At 43.7% G+C, this 25,140-nt stretch overlaps 2 protein-coding genes and 1 non-coding gene across 4 annotated transcripts in view; 2 read left to right on the top strand and 1 right to left on the bottom strand.

Annotated features, from left to right (window-relative positions):
* EFCAB3 (EF-hand calcium binding domain 3) overlaps positions 1-5,435 on the top strand; it is a 209,054-nt gene extending 203,619 nt beyond the window's left edge. The window contains exons 103-104 of the mRNA XM_048212646.2: positions 2,370-2,492; positions 5,027-5,435. Coding sequence (XP_048068603.2) covers positions 2,370-2,492; positions 5,027-5,353 — 450 coding nt within the window. The 3' untranslated portion in view covers positions 5,354-5,435. The remainder of the gene's footprint in view (positions 1-2,369; positions 2,493-5,026) is intronic.
* A 4,498-nt stretch (positions 5,436-9,933) lies between these two features.
* METTL2A (methyltransferase 2A, tRNA N3-cytidine) lies at positions 9,934-22,450 on the top strand. Of its 2 annotated transcripts, XM_026512544.4 has the most exons (9): positions 9,947-10,099; positions 10,307-10,398; positions 12,060-12,418; positions 14,355-14,404; positions 14,734-14,794; positions 17,102-17,241; positions 19,138-19,244; positions 20,646-20,711; positions 21,496-22,450. In XM_026512544.4, exons 1-9 carry the CDS (start codon positions 9,990-9,992, stop codon positions 21,648-21,650), a joined length of 1,140 nt encoding a protein of 379 aa, XP_026368329.1. In that variant the 5' UTR covers positions 9,947-9,989; the 3' UTR covers positions 21,651-22,450. The 2 variants fall into 2 exon arrangements, with proteins under 2 accessions (XP_057174265.1, XP_026368329.1); XM_057318282.1 differs by having other exon boundaries at positions 9,934-10,099; positions 20,646-22,450.
* Positions 22,451-23,913: 1,463 nt separating this feature from the next.
* On the bottom strand, positions 23,914-24,045 carry LOC113265710 (small nucleolar RNA SNORA67). The gene has a single exon (XR_003320116.3). It is a non-coding gene; the product is annotated as a small nucleolar RNA SNORA67 (small nucleolar RNA).
* Between the last annotated feature and the right edge of the window lie 1,095 nt (positions 24,046-25,140).

Raw genomic sequence — 25,140 nt, 5'->3', positions numbered from 1 at the left:
TTAAATTTTAGGGTTGCCTGGGTGGCCCAGGAGGTTAAGCATCCAACTCTTGATTTCAGCTCAGGTCATGATCTCAGAGTCCTGGGATGGAACCCCGCATCAGGCCCCCCACTCAGCAGGGAGTCTGCTCCCTCTCTGCCTGCCCCTCCCCACCCTACACTCACGCGCCTGCGTGCTCTCAAATAAATACATAAATCTAAAGAAGAATTACTGGTTTGGGGAACACTAATCAACAAGAACTAAAAAAATACTATACACCACAGTGACACAGGAGATGAAAAGGGTGGTACTCAGCTTTCCAAGTTCATTTTATTGTTTGAGTAGAGACTTAGGATATTGGTCACATCTATAATTTGTTAAATTTATAATGAGTGTTAAAAACGTGAGGATAATCACTTTAAAATGAATCATGAATAATTTAATGAATAATCGTTAAAATTAATAACTGTCAAATAGAAGGGGGAAAGAACAAGAAAAAATGAGAAAACATGGAATAATAGAAAGTGCAAAACCAAATAGCCAGAATCCAAATATATCAATAATCACAGTAAAAGATTAAAACATACTAGTTTAATTAAAAAGTATTAAAAAGAAAAAATAGACAATGGATCATCTTTCAAGTCTAAAAAGGATACTGAGACTGATTTCTAATAATTTTCAGATACCTGTTCTTTAAAGGAGACACACCTAAAATATAACACAGAAAGTTTCAAAGTAAAAGGACAGGAAAAGATACATCAGGCAAATACAAATCAGAGTGAGCCGGCATCAGTATATTAGTATGGGGAGAGTAAAATTTAAGGAAAACCTAACTAAAGATAAAGATGCTATTTAATTATTTTTTTAAATCATCAGGAAGACGTATCTATCCTGAACCTGTATGCACCTAGCAAATTCACAGATAAGGTGACAATTCACAGAATTGTAAGGATTAAATTTAGACATTTTAAAGGCATTGTGTGTGCTAAAAAGATGTGAATATACAAACCCATAATCACAGTGGGAGATATTTATCATGTATCTCTAGAAACTAATAAAGCAGGCCAAAAGGAAAAAAAAAAAAAGGAAATCAACTCATTTGACAAAAAAAAATGTTACCTGTTAAGGAAGAGAGACATGGAACATGAAGAATCAGAATCTAGAAAAAGGTTTCAGGACAGGGGGAACTTGAGCTGCATTAGTAGCCAGGAGGAAGGGCCCTTAGAGCTGTGGTTCTCTATCTTGTCTGCACAACAGAACCACCAAGGAGAGCTTCTAACCACCCTGTGTCCAGGCCACAACCCCATCCAATCAAATCAGATCTCGAGATGGGGTTCGGACTTCGGTATTTTTAAAAGTTCCAACATGCAGCCAAAGCTGACAACCACTGGCCAAGGAAGAGAAACTGAAGACGTAGGAGAGAGGCAGGACTGGCTATGTAATTTGTGGAGCAAGGGCAAATTGGAAATGTAGGGCCCCTTGTCCAAAAATTACTAAGAATTTAAAGACCGCAACAGCAGAGCAAAAAACCACATTCAGGGCCCTTCTGAGCACACGGTCCTATGGGATTGCACAGGTCACACACCCGTGAAGCCAGCCGTGGAACAAGGAAAATTGAAGGGAAATGGTCCAGGAGGGGAATTAATAAAAATACAGGGGGGAGACTTTGACCTTGGAAATCAGGAAAAACTCTCAAAGGCAAAGAGGAAAAATCAGGCTGCACAATGGAGCAATTCTAAGGTGGAGAGAAGAGTGAAAAGAATTCGTGTTAGCTAGTCCTAGAGAGACAATCACTCGCCGAGGGGGTGTGCAGATCTGGCTTTCCAGCAGCCACTAAGAGGACAGCCATGAGGTCTGTAAGAGAATTAACAGCATTCAGTGAAGAAAAGTGGTGTCAAGCTGTACTGAGTTTCTGGATGAGACTGGATACTAAACACTTTCAAAGAAACCAATCCACATATTTACATGATTTCCACCGGCATGTTCAGCAGCCCTGGAACAGGGAAAATAGACAGCTGGCTCCCCAGTGGAAGTTTGGAAGTAATATAGGTTGTACTCTGTGGAGGGCACCTTCTTTACTTTTCAGTGCTTTGTGATGGCTTAGGAAATTTGGTGAGGGTAGAACTGGCTCCTCTCTACCCTCCATATCCATTCCACACATAAACCATCTTCTGGTCTACACTTCTGAGTAGGCTTCATCATTATGAAAGAGAATTTGCTAAATGCTCAGTTACACATGGTGCTATGCTAAGCGCCCCAAAACAAGTTGAATAACCTTATAAATCACATACAAACCCCTTCCTAATACGATGTATTTCTGTTCATTATGTCTTTGTTGTATAATTCAACCCAAGTATATCACTAACTTTCTTTTTTTAATGTGCATAAAGGCAGCAAATATAAAGCCTTTTGACCCAGTCTCAGGCTATCCAAGTGACATTCTGGCCATTGACCAAATACTCAAGAAGAAGCAGAATTGGACGGTGACAGATGCAGCTGCTATTAAACAGCATGTGAGTATTCACTGTTACGGCATGCCTTCCCAGAAGGCCATGAGCAGATATTTTCCACCTCAATACTAAAACCATACATCCCAAAGGTATTTTTCCTGCTCTGTCTTTAAAATAAGACAAGATCGTTTCTCATTTTTACTCATTGTCATGATGTTTCTTGCTCTACGATCAAATGGATTCAAATGTCAACTGCTAAAATTCATCCTGCTAATCACCCATGGAACCATACCCAGCACTGTTTCTGGGACGTTCATTTGTGTCATGCTGGAAATAGCAACTAGTTAAGGCAGTAGACCAGCAGTCACAGTGAGCAGGTGTACTAAGGGGAATCATGACGAGTGAAAGCATCTTGGTTATAGCAGCTGAAAGAAGAAGAGTTTGAGTGCACTTCCTAGGTGCCAGGCACGGTGCTCTAGAAGTACTCTCCAAGTATTCTACAGGCACTAATTCATTTACTTATCACAACAGTCCTTCCGGATAGGTGCTGTTACCATTGTCGTTTTATAGATATGCACAGAGAGGTTGACTTGTCTAAAGGCAGAAGTAATAGAGGAAGTAATAGAGTCAGAATTATAAACATGCACAGCTTGGCCCTGGAATCCACACTTTTAACCACAACTCTGTGCTGCCGGTCTACTTTTGTGCCCTGACGTCTTAGCAACTTTTGTACTCCACAGGCTGGGGTGTATGTATTTCATGCCTCCTCTCTTCTGCATTTGACACTAGTGATCAAACTCTGACATTTTCTACTTCCTCGGCCTTTACAATACTGTGTCTTGCGGCTCTGTGTCCCTTCCTCTCGCTTCTCTTTCCTGAATGTTCATCCCTTAAATTGGATATTTCTTCATGTTCTAGTCCCATCCTACTGCTCTTCCCATTATATGCACTCATCCATTCATTTGTTTAGTAAATATTTATACATTATTAACAAAGTTCTAAAATTAGGGGCTACCACAGGAAAAAAAAGAAAACATAGCCCCTGCCCTCCATGAGCTTGGAGTGAGGGTGGAAAAGAAGGCAATGTGCAGTAGGGATATGGGGATATGGGGATAAATGAAACTACAGGTGGTCAGTACTGCGTATCACAAAGGAGTGGGCTCCCAACCTCTGTCTCATCATGGCACATATTCATGCTGGAGTAAATGGAGGCTGCTTATAGCCAGAGACCTCCAGTCTACAGCAGCAGCTGCCCCAAGGACTAATAAGCTTGAGAAGGTCAGTAATGTGGCATACCTGTAACCTAGCAGAACACCAGGGATCTCTGCGTTAAGTGAAGGAAAAGCTAGGGCAAGTATTCTTCGGATGAGCTCAGTCTACCCTCCTTGTTTCAGCTGCCACCTACATACTGATAACTCTTTAATTTGTCACTAGCCTGGACTTCTCTCCATTACTTTCGACTTATCTCACTGCCTGATGAACATTAGCTCACTGTCTCAGCACATCAAACCCTACATGTCCAAACCAGACTCCTCATCTGCATCAAACTGGCTCTTCCCTTGGGGATTCTTCCTGACATCGGGTGCTGATACCACTGTCTACCCCATCAATGAAACTAGAAGGTGAGGAATCATCCTAATTTATATATTGTCCTCACTCTTCACATCCACCTATGACCAAATGTGGCTACTCTTTCTTCTGAAGATTTTTCAATCCGTCCCCTTTGTCCTACCACTACTGCCTTACCCGGAGCCCTCATTAGGTCTTGCCGGGACAACACCGTCCAACCTCCTATCTCTGCCTCACAGCTGCTCTCCTCCACCCATTCTCCACACAGCTGTTGCTGATCTATTGTGAAGATACAGCTACATCCCTGTCCTGCTTACAAATGAATCTTGCCCTCTCAACAGTCACAGGATCTCTCAGCAATATTTTCTGCTCTACACACTGAGATTTGTCTCGCTTCCATCAGAACAGTGGCTTACTACCGCATGATTTTCACTGAGGAGAGGGCTCTCTTAACCTCACTGAAATCAAGCCAAAGGGTCTTTGCAGCAGACAATGTTTTACCTGCCTTACCTGCATCATCCCTTCCCTCTTACTTTCAAAACCTGACATTTTAGCAATACTAATGTGCTTGTGCATCCCACCAACTCCAGAGGCTTATTACCTTTGACCCTTTGTTTATACTGTCTCCTTTCCCTGGAACCCTTCCCATCACCACTGACTCCCTCAATCCGGTCAAATCCTTGAGGACCTACTCAGCATCTTCTCCCTCCCTGACCTAGGCTGGATTGAGTGCCGTCCTTGGCACTCCTTTTATCTCCAAAGACTATCTCCATCCCACACTTCCTCCTTGGTTTAGTTTATTGTGTTTTTAATATTGTTGTAAAATGTCTTATCTCAGTATTCCCAAATCATACATTTTGATTGTCCATCAACTCCTAACTCACATGTCCTCAAGAGGTTCCAACCACTCTTAAACTCAGTGATTTTCAGCTAGCCTGGGAATGTAACCCTTGGGCTATCAGAATTGTGGTTCATAAGTCAAAGATACGTTAAGGAAACTGCTGCAAATGTCTGCTCTCTCACTGCAGGTGAAGAGGGCTACAGATGCCTATAACTTGGGAATTGCCCTTGAGCACCGGAAGGACATGCTAAACCTCTGGCGGAAGATCCGAGGGGATCTGATTGGAGTAGACACTAAAAATGAGTCCTTTTATGACACCTTTTCTACCTACACCTGGTCCTGGAATGTTTGCCAAGAATTACTTTCGCCGAAGGACTTAAGGTTATATGATGCCTACATGAATAGGAATACCTTCCACAACTCTGTATTCTCTTCATCCTCCGATATCAGTGAATGTGACACAGAGACAGGAAGAAAAAGAAAACGGAAAGGTTTCAAAAGGTTTCGACAATGAAATTCTACATTTTCTAAACAGCTCATTGCAAACTACCTTTTTCATAGATATCAAAATTATGGTTTCTTGCTTTTGTCTAGTACATTCTTAGCAGCTGTTGACATCTTTTGAATTCTGACCAGTAAAAAAGTTTAAGTCATAATGCGGTTTCCCTTTCCTGATTCTTGACGAGTAAATAGAGGCCATGCGGTTATCTCCCCAGCAAACAGCTGCGCTCTGCTGCCCCCATCTGGCTCAAAACTGCCTGGGCAGAAGGAGAAAGCCGAACGTGGGCACTTACCTCAACACAGGGTTGCCCCTGGGAGCCCCTAAGGGCCCTCCCGGTAATAAGCATCTGAATTTACGTGACCGTAAGCGACGTTAGGTTTTTGGTTATTTGTAAAAGAGTCCAGAGGCAGCAGATGACAATGATCTTTCAGTTCCAGGGAATAATATTACCATCTCCCAGGGAATCTTAAATTTGAGTGTCCCTAAGGCTCCATCGTCACACATCATCAGGCTGATCTCTTGGATCCCTCTTAAAAATAGTTGATCCCATCCATTACACTTGTTGCTGTTGTTCTTTAGTGTATTTAATAAAGACGCACACGTATAACTATTACAAGTTTGGGAGGTGTACTTTTTTATAGTGGAAAAATATGCATAAAATTTGCTGTTTTAATCCTGTTTAGGGATATCATCCATTACATTTTTTTTCCTGTTAGAAAAAGGAAAAGACATGTTCCATATTGATGGAGACAGTGGCTTATAATATAAAATCACACCACGCCAGAAAAAAGCAATGAAGATAGTGAAGGCTCCTAGAACTATTTAATGAAACAGACGTAAAGTAAATTTGTGTTAACCTTGAATATTCAGAACTGTCTAAATATATTTGCCATTCTTTACAATATTATGATGTTGAGAAGGAGAACCTTGGGGCAACTGGGTGGCTCAGTCCGTTAAGCATCTGCCTTCAGCTCAGGTAGTGATCCTGGGGTTCTGGAGTTTAGCCCCACACCAGGCTCCCTGCTCAGTAGGGAGCCTGCTTCTCCCTCTTCCTCTGCCTGCCACTCCCCCTGTTCATGCTCTTTCTTGTTTGCTCTCTCTTGCTCGCTTTGTCTCTCTCAAATAAATAAGATCTTGGGATGCCTGGGTGGCTCAGTTGGTTAAGCATCTGCCTTCAGGTCAGGTCATGATCCCGGGGTTCTGGGACTGAGTCCCCCATGGGGCTCCTTGCTCAGCAGGGAGCCTGCTTCTCCCTCTGCCTACCACTCCCCCTGCTTGTGCTCTCTCTCTGTCTTCCTGTCAAATAAATAAATAAAATCTTTTTAAAAATAAATAAAATCTTTAAAAAAAAAAAAAGAACCTTATAGACAAGTGACCATGTTTCCTACCCAGAAAACAAGATTTATGGTTTGACAGATTTTTTTTGATATACTATGACTGTAATAGGCAATCTAAGAGATGTAATTTGGATGCCAAAATATTGAAATTCCTGGAATATTTTCTTGGATCAATGGGATAACAGGACAGAATATTTTTAAGTCTATCTGTCCTGGAAAATCTAAAATGTACCATCTATCAATCTGTCCTGCACTGTGGTTGACAGTAGAAACTGGCATCTTGCAGGTGAAATACAGTATAGCAACAGGTATTCAGCCATTCATTCAACAATTATTTATGGAGTTGCATACTGTCTGCTGGCCCCTGTTCTAGGACTTGGATATATAACAGTGAATGAGCGGATAAAATGCCCTGACCTCACAGCTGAGTAATGCAGGTAATTATAACCACTGACTCAGTACTTCCACTTCTAGAAATTATTCCTAAAGAAGTAATCATGAATATACAAATGATTTAGTTATAAAGATGATTATGTTGGATTTTTAATAGTAAGAAACTCAAAGTAGCCTAAATGTCCAGTAATTCATGATACAGCTCTATGAAACAATATCAGGGTTATTAAAATACTGTTAGAAAAGAACATTAAAAAAAAAAGAACATTCCAGCAGAAGAATGATATTCACAAACTATTACCAAGTTATAAAACAGGCTACAACTGCTCAGAGCCATGAGAAAACTTTATGGGGTGGTTCTAGAACCTAATTATGATGGTAGTTGTACAAATATAGATTTTTATGAAAATGTATCAAACTGTACACTTAAGACAGATGAATTTAATTGTATGTAAACTAAACCTCAATGAAGCTGTGAAAAAAAGGGCATAAGGCAGTTCTGAAACTATTTTAACTTAAAAGTTACTTCTATAAATCAATTAGAAAAAAAGACTGGAAGGATATAAACCGAAGTGTTTCATGGATTAAATGAAGGATGGAATGGAGTAGTTTCTTTTTTCTTTTGTCTAAATGTTCTACAATAAGAAAATGTTTTGCAATAAGAAAAAAAACACAAAGTCTGTTTAAAGTTGTTAAACCAGCTTATTCAAATCTCTAGGGCTGCTGCATGTTCTGCAAAACTTTAAGAACAAATTAGGACACCCTTCCCCCACCTCTCAGTTCCAGAGCATACGCTTACACAGACCCGAATTTCCACTGATTGGAACTGAAAGAAAGGCACGAAATAATTAACTACCCCATGTCCCAGGTTGACACCCAAGGCAGTAATCCAGACTGAGAGTTGTTAACCTTTCCAGGTTTTGAACCCGCGCCACCCAGCTAGAAGAGCTCTTGCAGCTCACCAGCAGAGGGACCCTTAGGTCCCCTGAAAAGTATTGCTGAAAATACAATCTAGTATCTAGTCTGATACCACAAAGGACTCATAGCCATGTCTTCACAAATTTCTTCAGAAACATGATTTTAGGTGCTTCAAAAGATGAAGAAAAATGAATTGTACAGGTCAACCAAAGATAATTGTATAAAAATTAAGTTTAGGATACTTTTATCACATTTCTTCAAAAGGGCCCAAGTTGTTTGACATTTTAAATGACTAATTATTGGAACTAATATAGTAAGTGACTTCAAGGGAAAACAGAGAGTGAGCTCTATGCAAAGAAATATGAAGTGGAACTGCTGACTAGGAGCATGAAGAGTTTTTGGTGTGGGGAGAAAAAAGCATGTGGAAGAGAGGACAAGATGCCAAGAATAAATATAAACTACCACTATATCAAACAACTGGCCTTGAGAAAAGATAAAAGTCCTTGTACTTGTTTTTTGGAAAGGAGGTTTTGTTCAAAATGTTTCAAAAGACCATGAGAATGGCAAACGTGTTTTCAATAAAGTACAAGTTCTTTACTATCTTATCTTTTCTACTCACTCACGTATTTTCCTTTGTGATTAGGAAGGGTTTAGGGCTTGTTCCCATTTCTTTGCTGAGAAAGATACCCAATCTCTCATAGCTCCCTTCAGTTTTGCCTATGGAAAGAATGTGCAATGAAGTAAATGATGACTGGTTACCAGTGGGCTGTCTAGTACCGCACCAGTTAAATAACTAATTAACCTTTTCCTTAACTTCTTCCAAATGGTAGTCCTTACTCCCCTGGAACTCTTCTCAACTAACCTTATATCAACAGGATACTTTCTTCTAGATCATTTTGAAAATCAGTTTATAGTAATTATTGAAACATAAACATAAGGCTGAAATGTATTAATATAACAAACTAGATGTGTTGTATTAGAATCCTGATTGTGTGAACAAGCTCGGGTATGGATAATTCCAAAAAGTAGGTGGTTATAAATTATATAATTACAGGGGCCCCTGGGTGGCTCAGTCCCTTAAGCATCATGAGCTCAGGGTCCTGGGATCCAGCCCCGCGTTGGGCTCCCTGCTTGGCAGGGAGTCTGCTTCTCCCTCTCGCACTGCTCCTCCCTTTTTTCTGTTGCTCTCAAATAATCTTTAAAAAAAATAGTTTAAAAATTATATAATTATATAAATTAACCTCATGTTCTCAGAATTCATTCCATACCCCCCCCCAAGAAAAATAGTATTCTTTTTCATAGCTTTTCACACTATGAAAAGCTGACTACAGAAGCTGGAAAACTGCCGTTATTTCCTCACCCAGCTTGCTGTCTTCCTCAAATTCTTCTGCCATCAGGTCTAAATGGAACTAGGCACATTTAATTCTCAAAGTGATTCAAGGTTTTTCCTGTCTTAAAACGAGGGAAACTGAGGAAACTGCTAGAGGATCCCAGCATAGAAAGGAGGCTCAAGCGTAATGTCTCCCGCTTTTTTTTTTTTTAAGATTTTATTTATTTATTCGCAAGAGAGGGAGAACGAGCACAAGCAGGAGGGAGAGCAGCAGGCAGAGGCAGAAGCAGGGAGCCCCAAGTGGGGCTCAATCCCAGGACACTGGGATCATGACCTCAGCCAAAGGCAGATGCTTAACCGACTGAGCCACCCAGGGATTCCTGTCTCCCACTTTCTTGCGGGCCTGCACCGCCATCAGCCCCTCTTCCCTGCAGAGGAAAAGCCAGCTCAGAGAAATTCTGTGGGCGAGCTCTCCCTCCCCTGAGAGCTTCTCCAGCTCAGGGCCCGCCCCACAGGGCGGAGCTCCAGCTCCAACCCAGAAGGGGGACTTCAGAGCTGCCCCGCCCCTCCTTGCTCTTTTCCCGCCCAGATCCCGCGACTTCCGGAGGGGGCGTGGCTCCGCAGGAAGTTTTCGCCCGACAGAAAGGTAGGCATATCCGGCTCCGGTGTCATGGCCGGCCCCTACCCTGAATGTGCGCCGGCTGCGGTCGGCGAGAAGAGGCAGCAGTTTGGGAGCAGGTTCCTGAGCGATCCGGCGCGCGTCTTCCACCATAATGCCTGGTAACCATCCTACCCCTCGTCCGGCCTGCGGCTTGCCCTCTGTCCCGCAGCCCCGTGCGCTCTGAGAAGCCCCTGACCGCCGGCTACGAGTCCCGCTGCCCTGCTCGAGGCGCTCTCCTTCCACGGGAGAGGCGCTGCGTGGCCAGCGACTCAGCCTGCCCGCAGCTGGGACGTGAGGCCCCTAAGCTGCCTGTTTGATTTTCCCAGGGACAATGTGGAGTGGTCGGAAGAGCAGGCCGCCGCAGCGGAGAGGAAAGTCCGGGAGAACAGTACCCAGCGGGTGTGCCAGGAGAAGCAAGGTGCGTTTAGGTGGGCCCTCAGTGGTATCAGCAGCCAGCGTACTACTAGACGCCCTCTCCCAGAGAGGCCAGAGAACCTAGACCGCCAAGAGCCTTTGTTACTGGACTGATTCCGAACTCGGGGATGGGTTCACGGGAGGGGAGGAGATGGGTTAGGATGGAAAAAAGGTTCACCCTAAAATCTTATTAGGGCGAAGAGGGAGTTTTGGGTTTGGCTCTGTTTGAGAGGAAGTAACTGTATCTTGATATATATTTTAGCGATTAGTTTTTAGTTAACGCCAAATAGACCCATATTAATATGACTGGCCGACAGTAACCGTGTGGTCACACGATCGACTTAGAGGCTGTGCTTCGTCTATATGATTACACTTTGAGGAGATGTTGTCACTGAAGCTAGATTCTAGCGGTCAGATTCTAAATATTTTTGGGGGAGGGAGCTAATGACTGGTATGATGGCCATGAGGATTTAGGGCTTCTCCCAAGGAAAGCTGGGTAAAGAAGAGTGTAGGTAAGTGTGGCGAAAGAAAAAGAGACCCGTTCTGGAGAGTTGGATGGTTTCACTGCAAAATATCTCTAGATACTAAGACTAGGCCTGGCTGAGCCTATGTCCCAAAAGACAATTGAAAGTAGGACTAGAAACTGGGAGAGTAGTATCCCACAGTTCACTATAACAATTAGAAGATTCCAGTTACAAAATATTCACCTTACGTAATTTGACAGACTAGATCAAAGCAAGTTAGAGTTGAAAGGGATTTTGAAAATCATGTAGTCCAATATCCTCTTTTTGCAGTTAAAGAAACTTGGACCACAGGACATTAAGTGCCTTACTCAGAGGTAAGCAGTTAGTAGTAGGAGTGGCAGAACTAAAATCCAATTTCTTAGATTTTTTTTCTTTATTACACTAGTCAAGGTCCTATATTGGCAAAGAGCAGAAAACTGCAGTCTAGGACTTTCCACTGCTTTGATCACCTTAAACTACAATGGAAACAGTCTACCCTTCTGAAGTCTCTCCTGTCCTCTTTCATCAAAACTTCTCATCCGAAGACGTTTTTTCTTCTTGTCAGCATTTCTCCTTTCCTTTTAGCCTTGTTCCTGTGTTTAGGATCTGTTAGTAGTATTGAATTCATGTCTTAGCTCCACATTCAATAAAGAACCACAGACAGAGGAGTATATTTAAAGAAAAGCTGAGTGTGTCATTAACCCGTGAGTTCCCATGGGGAATGACTGAAGAACCTGGGACATTTCTCCTGTAAAAGAGAACATTTAGAGGGGAAAATAACTGCCCTTACATACAAAAGAATTGTTCTGTATGGCCCTAAGAAATAGTAGGACTTTCTGACCAGAAGACAGATTTTTTTTTTTTTTTTTTTTTTTTTTTGCTTAATGTTAGAATTTTCTTTTTTTCCACCCAAAGACATGGGTGGAGAATTGGTAGTAAGTTCCCTGATAGAAGTTCTTCCCTAGAAGGACAAGACACAGAGGGAATTCAGGTAGGGTAGGTGGCAGGACTACAAGATTTCCCTCTCTGAGATTATGGCTCCACTTGAGGATACTTTTAGTATAAAATGACGTTCAGTGAAGCAGGATGACATTTGACATTAGGGACACATAAAATATTAGGAGATTGAGAGTTTTTAAAATTCTTTCTTTAATATTTACAGTTGATTATGAAATCAATGCCCACAAATACTGGAATGAGTTCTACAAAATCCACGAAAACGGATTTTTCAAGGATAGACATTGGCTTTTCACTGAATTCCCAGAGTTGGCACCTAGCCCGAACCAAAATGACTTGAATGATTGGCTCTCAGAGAACAAGAGGAATGAAGTACCTGAAGGTAGGAGCAAGGAGGACGGACCTGGTTTAAGAATAGAAGAACAGCACACGTGCTCTTCAGATAGCTTGGGATGTAAACCACAGATGCCTCCCGTGGAAGAAGACGTAACTCAGAAATTCAGTCACCTGGAAATCTGTGCTGATGAGTTCCCTGGATCCTCAGCCAGCTACAGAATACTCGAGGTAACCCCCCTCCGTTGTCCTGATACTGGGGTTCCTGAGGTGGTTCTGTTGTACATGCGGGTGGCGCAGGGAGGCTGACAACAAAAGTGATACTGTCGGAAGAAGATGACTAGACTTGACTCTCTTGTTGGCCTAGAAACGCCTCCATTTTTGAGCTAATGACATGTCCTACATTCAGACCAGATACCTGGTGGTTGTGGCAAACAAAGGTAGATCACCTGAAGTGCTACCTGGGAACATCCTATTGCATCTGAACGTTGTAGCGTCTGCTGTACCTGTCGGAACAGAGTCCCAAGTCACAAGACAAATTCCTTTACTTCTCTTATAAGATGGGGGTGGGGGGAAGGGGAGAGGTTAGTTGCAATGGTGCCTGCTTCTCAGGCATGGGAGAATTCTTGTCTTCCTCGTGTGGGTGGTGTTGCTGAGGCAAGGCTAGACCTGGAAACATGTCTAGGTAGTGACCATACACTCCCCTGGAAGCTAATTCGCCTTGGGGTTGAGTCCTCTAGCCTGATCTTGTTACTAGTCCCTTCCCCTCCCCAAGCAGAAGGGGACTTCTCCCTCTCTGTCTGCCTCATAGTAGTTGTGAAAATTACATACATTGAGATAACAACATAAAATGGCTAAAAATAATTCCTGGCATATAGTAAGTCCTTAGTAAATGGTCACTGTCCTTTTTGGGTTTGGGTTTTTTTGTTTGTTTGTTTTTAAAGATTTCATTTATTTAGAGAGCATGTGTGAGAGCAGGGGGAGGAGCAGAGGGAAAGGGAGATAATCTCTAGCCGACTCCGCACTTAGCACAGAGCCTGATGTAGGGCTCGATCCCATGACCCCAAGGTCATGACCTGAGCCGAAACCAAGAGTCAGACACCCAGCCCCAAATGGTCACTGTTATTAGCAAACCCAGCACTGTGTTTAGGACAATGTAATCCATGGTCCCCTTTTCATGAATTTTCCTGCTTAGTCTTGAGAGACATGTTTCCAATAATGATATAGTTCAGTTCAGTAAGAAAATATGTCATCTGTCTTCTCTGTACTGGGAGCAGCTCTCCTGCCGGGCTCCTCATGCCTTAAAATGTGCACCTGTGTAGAGTTCGTCTCCACCCCCTTCTTGGTCAGGAGCACCTCTCAGCTGTTGAGCCCATCACTGCAGTGGTGCTAAAACCACCCGAGACACTGACAGATGAGAGCCTAGCAGCTTGGCAACCCCACGTCCCCTGACCTCACTTACTACCAGCTGCAGCTTCCAAACCGGTGCCATTTCAAGGGTCATTGACACAGCAGCCAAGTTCATTGGGGCTGAGGCTGCCACGGTCGGGGTGGCTGGCTTGGGCTGGAATTGGGACTGTGTTTGGGAGCCTCATCATTGGTTATGCCAGGAACCCCTCTCTGAAGCCACAGCTCTTCTCCTACGCCATTCTGGGTTTTGCCCTCTCAGAGGCCATGGGGCTTTTTTTGCCTGATGGTGGTGGCCTTATCCTCTTCGTCATGGGCAGGAGCTGTCTCCACCTCCCATAGGTCTTTCTCCCATGTCCCGTCTGCCCTGTATGTTCCTTTTCCTATACCTCCCCAGGCAGCCTGGGGAAAGTGGTTGGCTCAGGGTTTGACAAGGAAGACAAATAAATACTGAAGAGAAAAAAAATTTCATCTATAGGACCATTTGCTGAAACTCAAAAAGTAAAAGCAATCCATCCCCTTTTTTCCACACCAGCTCCCTTCTGCTTTGGGGAGCCCATGCTCTTGTCTTTTACAGCGACCTCTTTTAGACTTCCTGCTGTCGAGTTCAGGGAATGTCGTGGGTACTCTTCAGCTCTGGTCACTGCAACTTCCCTACTAATACAATTAAGCAAGATTATCTACTGCTGATTATTTATCTAGCTCTAAGGAATTAATTCTTTGGAAAGTTCTGTAACTAAAAGTTCCTTTCTGTCTGCAGGTTGGTTGTGGTGTGGGAAACACAGTCTTTCCGATTTTACAAACTAACAAGTAAGTGTGTTGTAAAGTTTAACTATAAGACAGCAAAAAGGAGAAAGGGGTGTGTTGTTTCTCAAAACTTACTGCAGCAAACTGGTAATAATGGTTATTGGGAACCATGGGTGACAGGAGATGTCAATTTCTGCATTCTCCATTTATGGTTTTGATTTACTTTGATTTCTAAGTTACCTTTGTCATCAGGAAAATTGGTGAGCTTCAAAACCTGTTCCACTGCTAATATATGGTGCCTTTGATATTTTAACTTTGCTACACAGGGAAGAGAAGAGACATAATTCAGTTTATAGTCTGAATTGTTCTGTGGTTTTTTCTGCCCATTTCAGTGATCCAGGACTCTTTGTTTACTGTTGTGATTTTTCATCCACAGCTGTAGAACTGGTCCAGGTAAGTGCAGTGGGTCCTATCTGTAATTTTCAGTGGTTAAAGGGGAAAGGGTCTCCTAAAAATCAAGGTCTCTAGCAAATTTTTATTATTCTTATGTGGTCTGAAAGTAAAAGATGACTGAAACAGCCGGGAATAGAGGAAAGAACCAAGCGTGAATGTGGGACCTTTGGGCAGGTCTGGAACTTTGGGCAGGTCTCCTGACCTCTCCAAACTTAGGTTTTAAGGATTAAAATGAGAAGATTATTACTGGTCCAGGTTCTTTGAGTTACAAGTCACAGAAACACCTAGACAAACTCAATCAATGAAAGAGAAGGTCATAGAACCCAAGGGCGTAAAGTGTAGCCAAGGCTGTCATTCAGCCCTGAAAAGATGGCAGGTACCAAGGCAGGTTGGCTAGCTGGTGAGATGTTGCCACTCCCTCCTGTTCCTGTCACAATACCTCCCTCAAGCTCATGGTTTCCTATCTCGCATAGCCCAGAGCCCATTTTTCCTTTGTTTTCCTCTTTACAGACCAGCTTTCTGTAATCGGTTTTTCATACGACCCCTACATGCTTGCCCCCTTACACATTCACCCTGTTCAGGCGTTCTCAGAGCCTCACCAGAATGACTTCTCCTGATTCCAAAGTCTCCAGAAAGAGTCTGGTTGACCCAGCCCAGCTGATAATCTACTTGCCCTGTTTGGATTAGCTGTGGCCAGTGAGGAACGAAGTCACATATTTGGAGAAGAGAGATATGGCAAGAGAAATTACCCTAAAATGTGTTACGATCATGTCTAGTGCTCCTAGCACAGGAGCTCTGGAATTGGTAGGTCCGTGTCTTTCTGGAGTGAGTTACTTTTATGGATCTAGACCAGGTGAATATTGAGGCTTATCTCTAGTTAATTTTATTTATCATTTTCTTTAGTTAATTTTATGACAATAAAATGTATAAAATTAAATTTTCCACATCTGATAGGTTTTCCTGGAGAATTCTGTGATCTGTGTAATATGCTACAATTGGGTTGGGAGTTGTTGCTTTTAAATGTTTAAATGTCAATATGTTTTCTCTCTCTCCTGATGAGATTTTTCTTTTTCCTTGTGGTCATTTACTTCCTGATCACTTTCCAGTCCTCAAATCTAACTTTGTGCATCAGAGTAAAGAGTAAAAGTAGAATCAAGAACATTCCTTTTCTTTTTTTTCTTTCTTTTTTTTTTTTTTTAAGAGAGGGTGAGTGTGAGTGTGAGAGGGGGGTGTGGGGGCTGGAGTCAGAGGGAAAGAGAGAGAGTCCTAAGGAGGCTCCATGCCCAGCATGGAGCCCAACGCAGGGCTCGATCTCACAACCCTGAGATAATGACCTGAGCCAAAATCAAGAGTCAGATGCTTAACTAACTGAGCCACCCAGGCACCTCCCATTCATTTTATTAAAAAAAAAAATAATTTTTAATTTTAAGTAAGCTCTACCCCCAACGTGGGGCTTAAACTCATGACCCTGAGATCAAGAGTTACATGCTCTACTGACTGAGCCAGCCAGGTACCCCCAAACATTCCACTTAAAAGTACAGTTTGGAGGACACCTGGGTGGCTCAGTGGGTTAAGCGTCTGCCTTCAGCTCAGGTCGTGATCCCAGGATCCTGGGATAGAGCCCTATGTCACGCTCCCTGCTCAGCAGGGAGTCTGCTTCTCCTTCTACCTCTACCCCTTTCCCCTGCTCATTCTCTCTCTCTCTCTCTCACGTGCGCTCTCTCTCAAATAAATGAATAAAATCTTTTAAAAAAAAAAACAAAAAAACAAAAAACCTGTTGGGGCCCCTAGCTGGTTCAGTCAGTGGAGCACGTGACTATAAGTTCAAGCCCCATGTTGGCTGCAGAGACTACTTAAAAATAAAATCTTTTTAAAAATAAATAAATAAAGGGGCGCCTGGGTGGCTCAGTCATTTAAGCATCTGCCTCAGGCTCAGGTCATGATCCCAGGGTCCTGGGATTGAGCCCCACAAAGGGCTCCCTGCTCAGCAGGGAAGTCTGCTTCTCCCTCTCCCTCTGCCTCTCCCCCTGCTTGTGCGCTCTCACTCACTTCGTTCTCTCTCTCAATTAAAATCTTTAAAATTAAAAAAAAAAGTTAAAAATAAATAAAATAAAAATACCAGTTAGATTCTACAGGCTCCTCCCTGGAATTGTTCGCCATTCTTGGCCTTGGAATAGAAGGCATGCCTTCATGATGTGAGCGATAACCCTCAGCGGGCAGTAGCAGCAGTTACACTTAAAGCAAGATAAGCTTTCCTCGAGGCTGTGTGAACATTGTCTAACCTATGTGTCTCTCAACTGTCTGCAGACAAATTCCGCATATGATCCTTGTCGGTGCTTTGCCTTTGTTCACGATCTGTGTGATGAAGATACGAGTTACCCAGTGCCCAGGGGGAGCCTCGATATCATCATCCTCATCTTTGTTCTTTCAGCGGTTGTTCCAGACAAGTAAGTTTTAGGTCCCTTAGCCAGTAGTGTGACAAAAACAAAACTTGGGTCACGGACCTTGATACCAGAGTTGGACCCTGAGTTGAGTAAGTGGGATGATCTGAGAGGCCGGGAAAAGCCACTCTGTCAAAGTGATACAAGTGTCTCAACCCTTTTCCTAAACCTGTTTGCCTCTAAACCTCTGTCTGTTGGCTGCAGTGGTTGGTTCTTCTCGGTGCTCGGGTTGAGCATCCCCAGGGGATGGGGGAGCAGTCTCTGGTGGGGGCGTGGGGCAGTCTGCGATAATCTCAGCCTGCTGTTCAGAACGCTATGGGCCACAGCTGTTGGGTACCATCCCCTCATTGGCCTTTTTATTTTACTTATGATGTTATTTTTAAGGGGCACCTGGGTGGCTTAGTCGGTTAAGTGTCTGCCTTCGGCTCAGGTCATGATCCCAGGGTCCTGGGATCGAGCCCCGCATCAGACTCCCTGCTCAGCGGGGAGTCTTCTCCTTCTGCCTCCCCCCTACCCCCACTTGTGCTGTTTCTCTCTCTCACTCTCTCAAATAAATAAAATCTTTTTAAAAAAATAAATAAACCTATAAGATGTGATTTTCAAGTAATCTCTACACCCAACGTGGGGCTCGAACCCACAACCCCGAGATCAAGAGCCATACATTCTACCGACTGAGCCAGCCAGGCACCGCTCATTGGGTTTTTTAAATGGTTTTGGTAAACCAGGCTTATTAACACAGAATTTATAGTGAAGCTTAACTCAGGTGTTCCTTTATGTTTAAGTTCTTTGGAAGCAGGGAGATTCTATACAATCAAGTTTAGGTGAAAGGAAAGTCAGTTGCTAAACCCTGCAGGAGACTGGTAAAGCTTCGTAGACATGGGCACCCAGCTGTGCTGATGAGATACTGTCCCCAGGAAGCAGCATCAGCCAGAGACCCAGCGGAGTGAGTGTCTCTGTCCTGAGTTTCCTTGAGGAGAGCACTGAGTCATCTGACCTGATAGGGTATTGTGAGCGTGCAGAAAGGCAGGTGCAGGACAGCCCAAAGGCCAGGCGTGGTTCTAAACATTCATAACTGCAGAAGTCTCGGGGCACCTGGCTGGCTCAGTTGGTAGACCGTGCGACTCTTGATCTCAGGGTCGTGAGTCCAAGTCCAGGGCTGTGAGTATAGAGTTTGATTGATAGATAAAATATCAGTGGAAGTTTAAATGCTACAAACTTAAAAACTGACATGGACTGAAACAAAACATGAAAATTAAAAACTCTTTAGTTAATATTTAAGTAGACTTTGTAGCACTGATACTTCCGAGGTTGGTACAGCCGAAACCAGCACAGCCTGCGTGTGGCAAGTGCAGTCAGGATATAAAGTGCTCCGCGTGGGCACCTGTTTGCATACTGACTCACCATGTAAATTGTAAGTTCTTGAAGTTTCATCTTCGTTTAACAAATGGAGAGGTCCAGGCTCTGCCTTGAGAGCGCTCAGGCCTGGGGGCAGGCGGATGAGTCAGCTGACTAGTAGTCCTCACCACAGGTTTTCAGGGCTGTGCTCCAAGAGGCCTGGGAGCACAGGGCAGGGGTGGCTTCCCCATGAGGCCATCTCGGGTGGAGTAGGAAGTGAGCCAGACATGGAGTATATAAGTGGGGTCCTCCCACGGAAGCAGGTTATCCTCAGGCCTCTTCATACTGAAGGGAGTGGGTCAAAGCCACGGTCGTGAGCAGACAGCAGAAGGCACCTGAGAAACTTGGGTGTGTGTTCCCGTTCTCACTGAAGCAAGAGCAGAGGAGCTAAGATGTCGAAGTTCGTGTCAGGGTTAGGAAGTCCACTGGCTTTTCCAGACATGCTGCAAGGAAAAGGAATCGTGTCCTTAAGGAGACCTGATCTTCATTCTCTGCTGCCCCACGCAGGATGCAGAAGGCTATCAACAGGCTGAGCAGGCTTCTGAAGCCCGGAGGGATGATGCTTCTGCGAGATTATGGCCGCTATGACATGGCTCAGCTTCGGTTTAAGAAAGGTATTTTGCTGCTATAACCAAAACAACCGTTTTGCCATCGGAATAGACCTGTAAGTGAGTGAAATCAAATAGAAACTCGAGAATATAATATAAGCTCCACATATAAAGCCACTTAATACACGACAAGGGCAATATGTTTTCGAAGATCTGTATGATCTAGGTATTGGAGAGATCTTCTAACCAAGACCGCAACTTTTAGAATAGCTACCTTTGGAAAAAGATTCGTTTCATAAGTAATTTTAAGTGTGGTCTGGCAAAAGATGCCATTAAAAAACTGAAAGACAATTTGGGTGCCTAGAACAGATAAAGACTTAATTATTACCTCTGCTCTTCAAGGGCCTTTTGGCAAATTGATAAGGAGAAGATCAGCAACCCACCCAAAAAACAGGGAAGGAAGATATTAGAGTTGATTCACAGAAGGGTACATCCAAATGGCCAAAAGCAAACTTCGAGGTAACAAAACTTCCAGTGAGATAACCACTTCTTAAGCCTGCTGCTGGCCATTTCATAGAAGGAGAGACACTTCTGTCTATTACTGATAGAAATAACAGGTTGTTAAATGGTATTTGGGTTTTTTTGGGTTTTGTAAGCACACTGGTATCATCTACTGTCGAACAGTCCTTTGGGGAATCACTCAAGAACTAGCAATGTGTGTAGGCAGAATCTTCGAAACACAGTGAGTGCCTCTGGAGAGGGGAGCATTGTGCCTGCCGCATGAGGCGGTTGGACCCCACACCGGCAATCCTGGCGGGGTTTCCGTTCTGCATTCCCAGATGAGAAAAGCAGTGTGCAGATGACTATTTTAAACTTGGTCGCACATACAGGAGTGGCTGGGGAGAAATAAGCAAAGTAAAGCAAGTAAGATTATATTGACATCCTGAAGGCGTAGGATTACCTACCAGGGTGGTAAATGACATTCGGTCAGAGGGCGTGGCAGCAGAGAGAAGAGTGTCCGTGATAAAAACAGCACGCGGGCTGTATTTTGAGTGTGTGTGGACGCGTGGAGAGACGTGGGAAATGGTCCTGTGGCTCAGATTTCCTTCCCTTCAGTCTAGCTACAGTCCTTGGCTTTTATTTATTTATTTTTGTTTTACAAAGAGTATGTGGTATTTATTTAAGGGGGGGGGGCAAAACGTTTGCAACATGAAACGGCTCGAGAACAGAAGGCTGAGGATCGCGTGTGATCGAACACTGAGGTTTGATGGCGCCACTGGGGCTGCTCTCCAAAGCACCGTTCCTTTGTAACAGAGAAATTACAGATTCCTGCAAGGTGTCCAGAGTAGCCAAGAAAGGCTTCTGTTCTCTACCCAAGAAATTGGTATCATGATGCACATTTGATTGGCAGTGAAATCCAAAGAAGTGCTTTGAAGTTTCTCTGATTTCTATCACGTCGCTTCACAGGTCAATGTCTGTCTGAAAATTTCTATGTGAGAGGTGACGGTACTAGAGTTTACTTCTTCACACAAGGTATGAAAACGCTCATCTTTATGTATGACAGTCATCCCCCAACACCAGCCCAAACGTTGCTCCATGTACTCTCAGAAGTGAGACGTGGGGCCCCTCCCACCTTCAGAAGCCCTTTCCTGCCCTTCGTCACCCTGCGCTCAGCCACGCGGAACCTGTTCACTGTTCTCCAAGCAGGCTCCACTTACAGGAGCCTTCAGCCCCCCACATGGCCCTTCTGCTCTCTGCTCTTCCTCTCCATCACTTTGTCCGAAACAGGAAACCTGCCCCATTTGGCAAGACTTCAGTGTAGCTGGTGTCACCCCGAAGGCTGGGTGCTCCCCAGCCCCAGGTGTAGCCCAGCATGGCTCTCCTCTGTGGCCTGCCCTGCCTCACGTGCCCACTGCCATTCCGGGGCCCTTTATTGTGTCACATACTTTTTTGAGCCTTTGGTTAAAGTGGCAGAACCTCTCCCCTAAAAAGTGGCTTTGACATTGCATTTATGTAGATTTTTGCATGTAATCTTAAGGTGTCCATATAGCCCTTCTTGAAAATTCGTCCCCATCAGCCGATTCTTAGGCTCTCCCTCTGGATACCAAGCTGCCCTTCCCAGATGGTTCGGCTTCCCCCATTTAAATGTGAACTTGCTGTTACCAAGATGCTACTGCATTTATAAATAAACAGCCCGACTAAAGCCACTTAAAATACATAAATAAAGACGGTCTCACGGAGCCCATTAAACATAGGAAGTGGTACACAATGTTTTTTCTTCAGCGGAAAATACATAAACATCTCTCTTCCAAACCAGAGGAGCTGGATACGCTTTTCACTACCGCTGGACTGGAAAAGGTTCAGAACCTGGTGGATCGCCGATTGCAAGTGAACCGAGGGAAACAGCTGACAATGTACCGGGTTTGGATTCAGTGCAAATATCGCAAGCCTCTTCTGTCTGGTGCTGGCTGAGAGGCACCTGCTCCCGACGTGGTAGAAGTTCATTGGAGTCTTTTTAAAAAGAACATTCACAAATGGTGTCTTGTTGATCTTAGAAAGTTCAAGGATTCAGACTTGAACCTTGAACCTAGGACAAATTGTTTTTTATGAAGATGCTAATAATTGTCCTTCATATTTGTGAAACCCTTTAATATATACTTTCCTCAAGGTTTTTTTTTTCTTTTTTCTTTTTTCTTTTTTTTAAGTAGGCTCCGTGCCCAGCATGGAGCCCAACACCGGGCTTGAACCCCAGACCCTGAGATTAAGACCTCAGCTGAGATCAGGAGTTGGATGCTTAACCAGCTGAGCCACCTAGGTGCCCCCTCCTCAGGTTTCTTTCTTTGAGATCTTAAAGAATCTTTCTTTCCATTTCGTAATTTGTCATAACTGAGATGCTCATGGGAATCATGAATTTAAAGGCATCAAGAATTTATTATATATGAATATAATAAATCAAGAAAGTATTATATATGGTAAAGTGTCATTTGTGAGTTGCATTAAATTATTTCAGAGTTCAGATACCTAGGTTAGGCAGTTGATACGTACAAAGGTGAATAAAAGTTTCATTCAGTGAGAAGCACATCAAGAAGATTCATCTTTCTTTGGATATTTACCTGACTCAAAACACTGCTTTAAAAAGCATCAGAACGAGTCCTCGTTGTATATTTATTTGGTCATGGTCTCCACTTAACCTTAGTTCTGTGCAATTTTAAGCACTGTTTCCCCTCTAACCTCTTTCTAAAAAATTAAAAGGATCTTGACTTTTAGCAAAATTGTCTCATTTTTTTTTTAATTGTGTCCTTTAATGTTTGACACAAAAGGAATTGAGAGAACTTCAAGGATTGAGAGAGAGAGCCGGGGAGGGGGGGGGCAGAAGGAGAGAGAATCTCAAGCAGATTCCCTGCTGAGCTCAGAGCCAGACGTGGGGCTCCATCTCACAACTCTGAGATCATGACCTGAGCCGAGATTGTGACCTGAGCCAAAATCAAGAGTCAGATGCTTAACTGACTGAGCCGCCCAGGCGCCCTTGATAATTTCAAATTTAAAGGACAGTACCAATTACCAACAATATTGCAAGAATAGTCCATTTTTTTCTGAATGATTTTTTAAGAGTAGGTTGCAACGTGATGTCCCAACATTTCTGCCTATTTTAATGCATAATGCCTATAGCTGAAGATGTTCTATATCACCAAATAAATCCATCAGAAGTAAAAATTAAGCTGAAAACACTACCACCCACAGATAACCAAATTTTCCCAATGGCCCCAATAATATCTTCTATCACCAGAAAAAAAGTTGCATTTAGTAGTCATGTCTCTGTCTCCTATAGTCTGGGACAATCCAGGTTTGTTTTAATGAGCTTGACTTTTGAAGATTACAGGCTATTTCGCAGACTGTCCCTCAATTTGGGTTTGTTGATGCTTTCTCATGATTTGGTTCCAAGTTACACATTTCTGGCAGGAATATCAAGTGATGCTGGGCTCCTCCCATTACACACTCTCGGGATAACATGATTTTGAATTACCCTGTTGGTGATGTTAACCTTGATCACTTAGTGGTATCTGCTGGGTTTCCCCACTGAAAGTTAATCATCTTGTGGGGTTGTGCTTTGATATCGGGTAAATAACCCATTCCTCATCACTTTGCCCCCTGGTTTGGCATGTGTGTTGCATTTTCTTGGTTGAATTACTACTATGATGGTAGCCTGTGAGTGTCTTCTAACACTGCCATTCTTTCTCCATTTATTGGTTGGCATTCTATAAGGAAAGCTTTCTCTTTTTTTTTGTCTGTTTTTTTCTTTTTTTGCCTCAAAAGTGACATTTATTCAAAGAACAAAAGAATGACAAGATGTCCACCCCTTGGCTCCCTTCCCTCCCCGCCCCTGCTCCTCTTCAGTCCCCCCAGACTGAACCCTGGGTAGGGCTAGGTAGCAGGACAGCTCCTCAGATGAGATCAGCAACATTGAGGGGTGTCTCAGTGGAGGTGTCGTAGAAGGTCTCGGTGTCTCTCGGAGAATCGTCTTGTCTTCTGTTACCATGTTATTAGCCACACCCTTAAGGCCAAATCGTCCATCACAACCGATTCTGCGGATACAGTTTTCCCTGTTGGTGGGAAGGTCATAGTTGATGAGTAAAGAAACCTACCGCACATCAGTGCCTCTGGCCTGGGTCAGGGGAGAAGACACGTCAGCATGAGAATGAGAAGGGGACACAGTCTATCCAGAAGGGATTGAAGTGCAGGTAGGCAGCCAAAGGAAGGTGAAGGAAAACACATCCCCTCCCCCCCAGCAACCCAAGGCATGCCAGATTTTATTCCAACTTGCTACTAGGAAAGCTTTCTTTTTTCTATTGATATAATTAATATGGACTCAGATTTCTGTTTTTATTTAATGGTCATTATATATACTCTCATTATTTGGGTGCTCGTGTTACCCCAGATTTGACCAGTGGGGGCCCCTTCAGAACTTCTGTGACCTTGTGATTCCTCGTTGTTCTTTGAGCACTTCAAGCACAAGTTGTTCCGAGCTCATCTTACCGTTTCTCTGCCCCAGTCTGAATCTGCCATTTCCCCCAAGGAGTTCTGGTTTCTTTTAGTGCAGAGAGGTATTTTGAAACCAAGCTAAGTGTGCTCATTGCTTTTGGGGTGTTCCTGTTCCCAGCCCCCCTCAGTGGACGGAGCTTAAGGATATTTGCATGTATGTACACACACACATACTTGTGTCTGTATTTCTACACTTAAACATATATTGAGAACCATCCGTTCAGATCAATGCCTTCGCTTCCAATCCAACACAAGATTTCTTCTACTTCTTATTCTTCTCTGTACTTGTGGTTTCTTTTTCCAACAATCCCAAGCTCCCATGACCCTCAATACGTTGGGCCAGTGCCCTCATATGTAATATTCCTCCCTTCGCCACCACTCACACGTGGAGGCCGCCTCACCTCTCGGGCTCTGAAACCCCGCTCAAAGTCACTATCGCCACAGCTCCCTGCCTCGCACAGACACCCTCCTCACCCTGCCCTGGGTCCAACAACGCCCGCACATACACACCACCCCTCCACCCTTGCACTCACATCTACCGTGCTTAGCTTCATTAGTGAGTTTTAACGAGTGGGAGGGAGGGAGCTTCCTGTCTCTTCCATTACCCTGAATGTACTTAAAACCGTAAAAGACTGAGTCACTGGAATGGTGTTTCATTTATCTTTTGGAAGGAAGAACAGATGTATTAAATGATCCACTAAAGACCTTCCTTTGGCACCTCTGAGGCATTTCAAAGTAACAGGAAAAGGTTTTACTCCATCTTCGGGCCACCTGGCTTGGGGTTTGGGCTTTAAGTACAAAAATGAGCCTATTCCTGCCTGCTGCTCTCCTTTCTTCTCTGTAATCTGCTAAACTCTCTTCCCTTGCTCTCTGACTTTTTAATCTTGTCTACCTTTTTAATCTACCTTAAACTCCATAAGGG

The sequence above is a fragment of the Ursus arctos genome, unplaced genomic scaffold (assembly GCF_023065955.2).
Source record: "Ursus arctos isolate Adak ecotype North America unplaced genomic scaffold, UrsArc2.0 scaffold_24, whole genome shotgun sequence".
NCBI classification, from domain to species: Eukaryota; Metazoa; Chordata; class Mammalia; order Carnivora; family Ursidae; genus Ursus; species Ursus arctos.
Note: the sequence above shows the minus strand (reverse complement) of the source record. Positions and strands in the feature narration are given on the sequence as shown.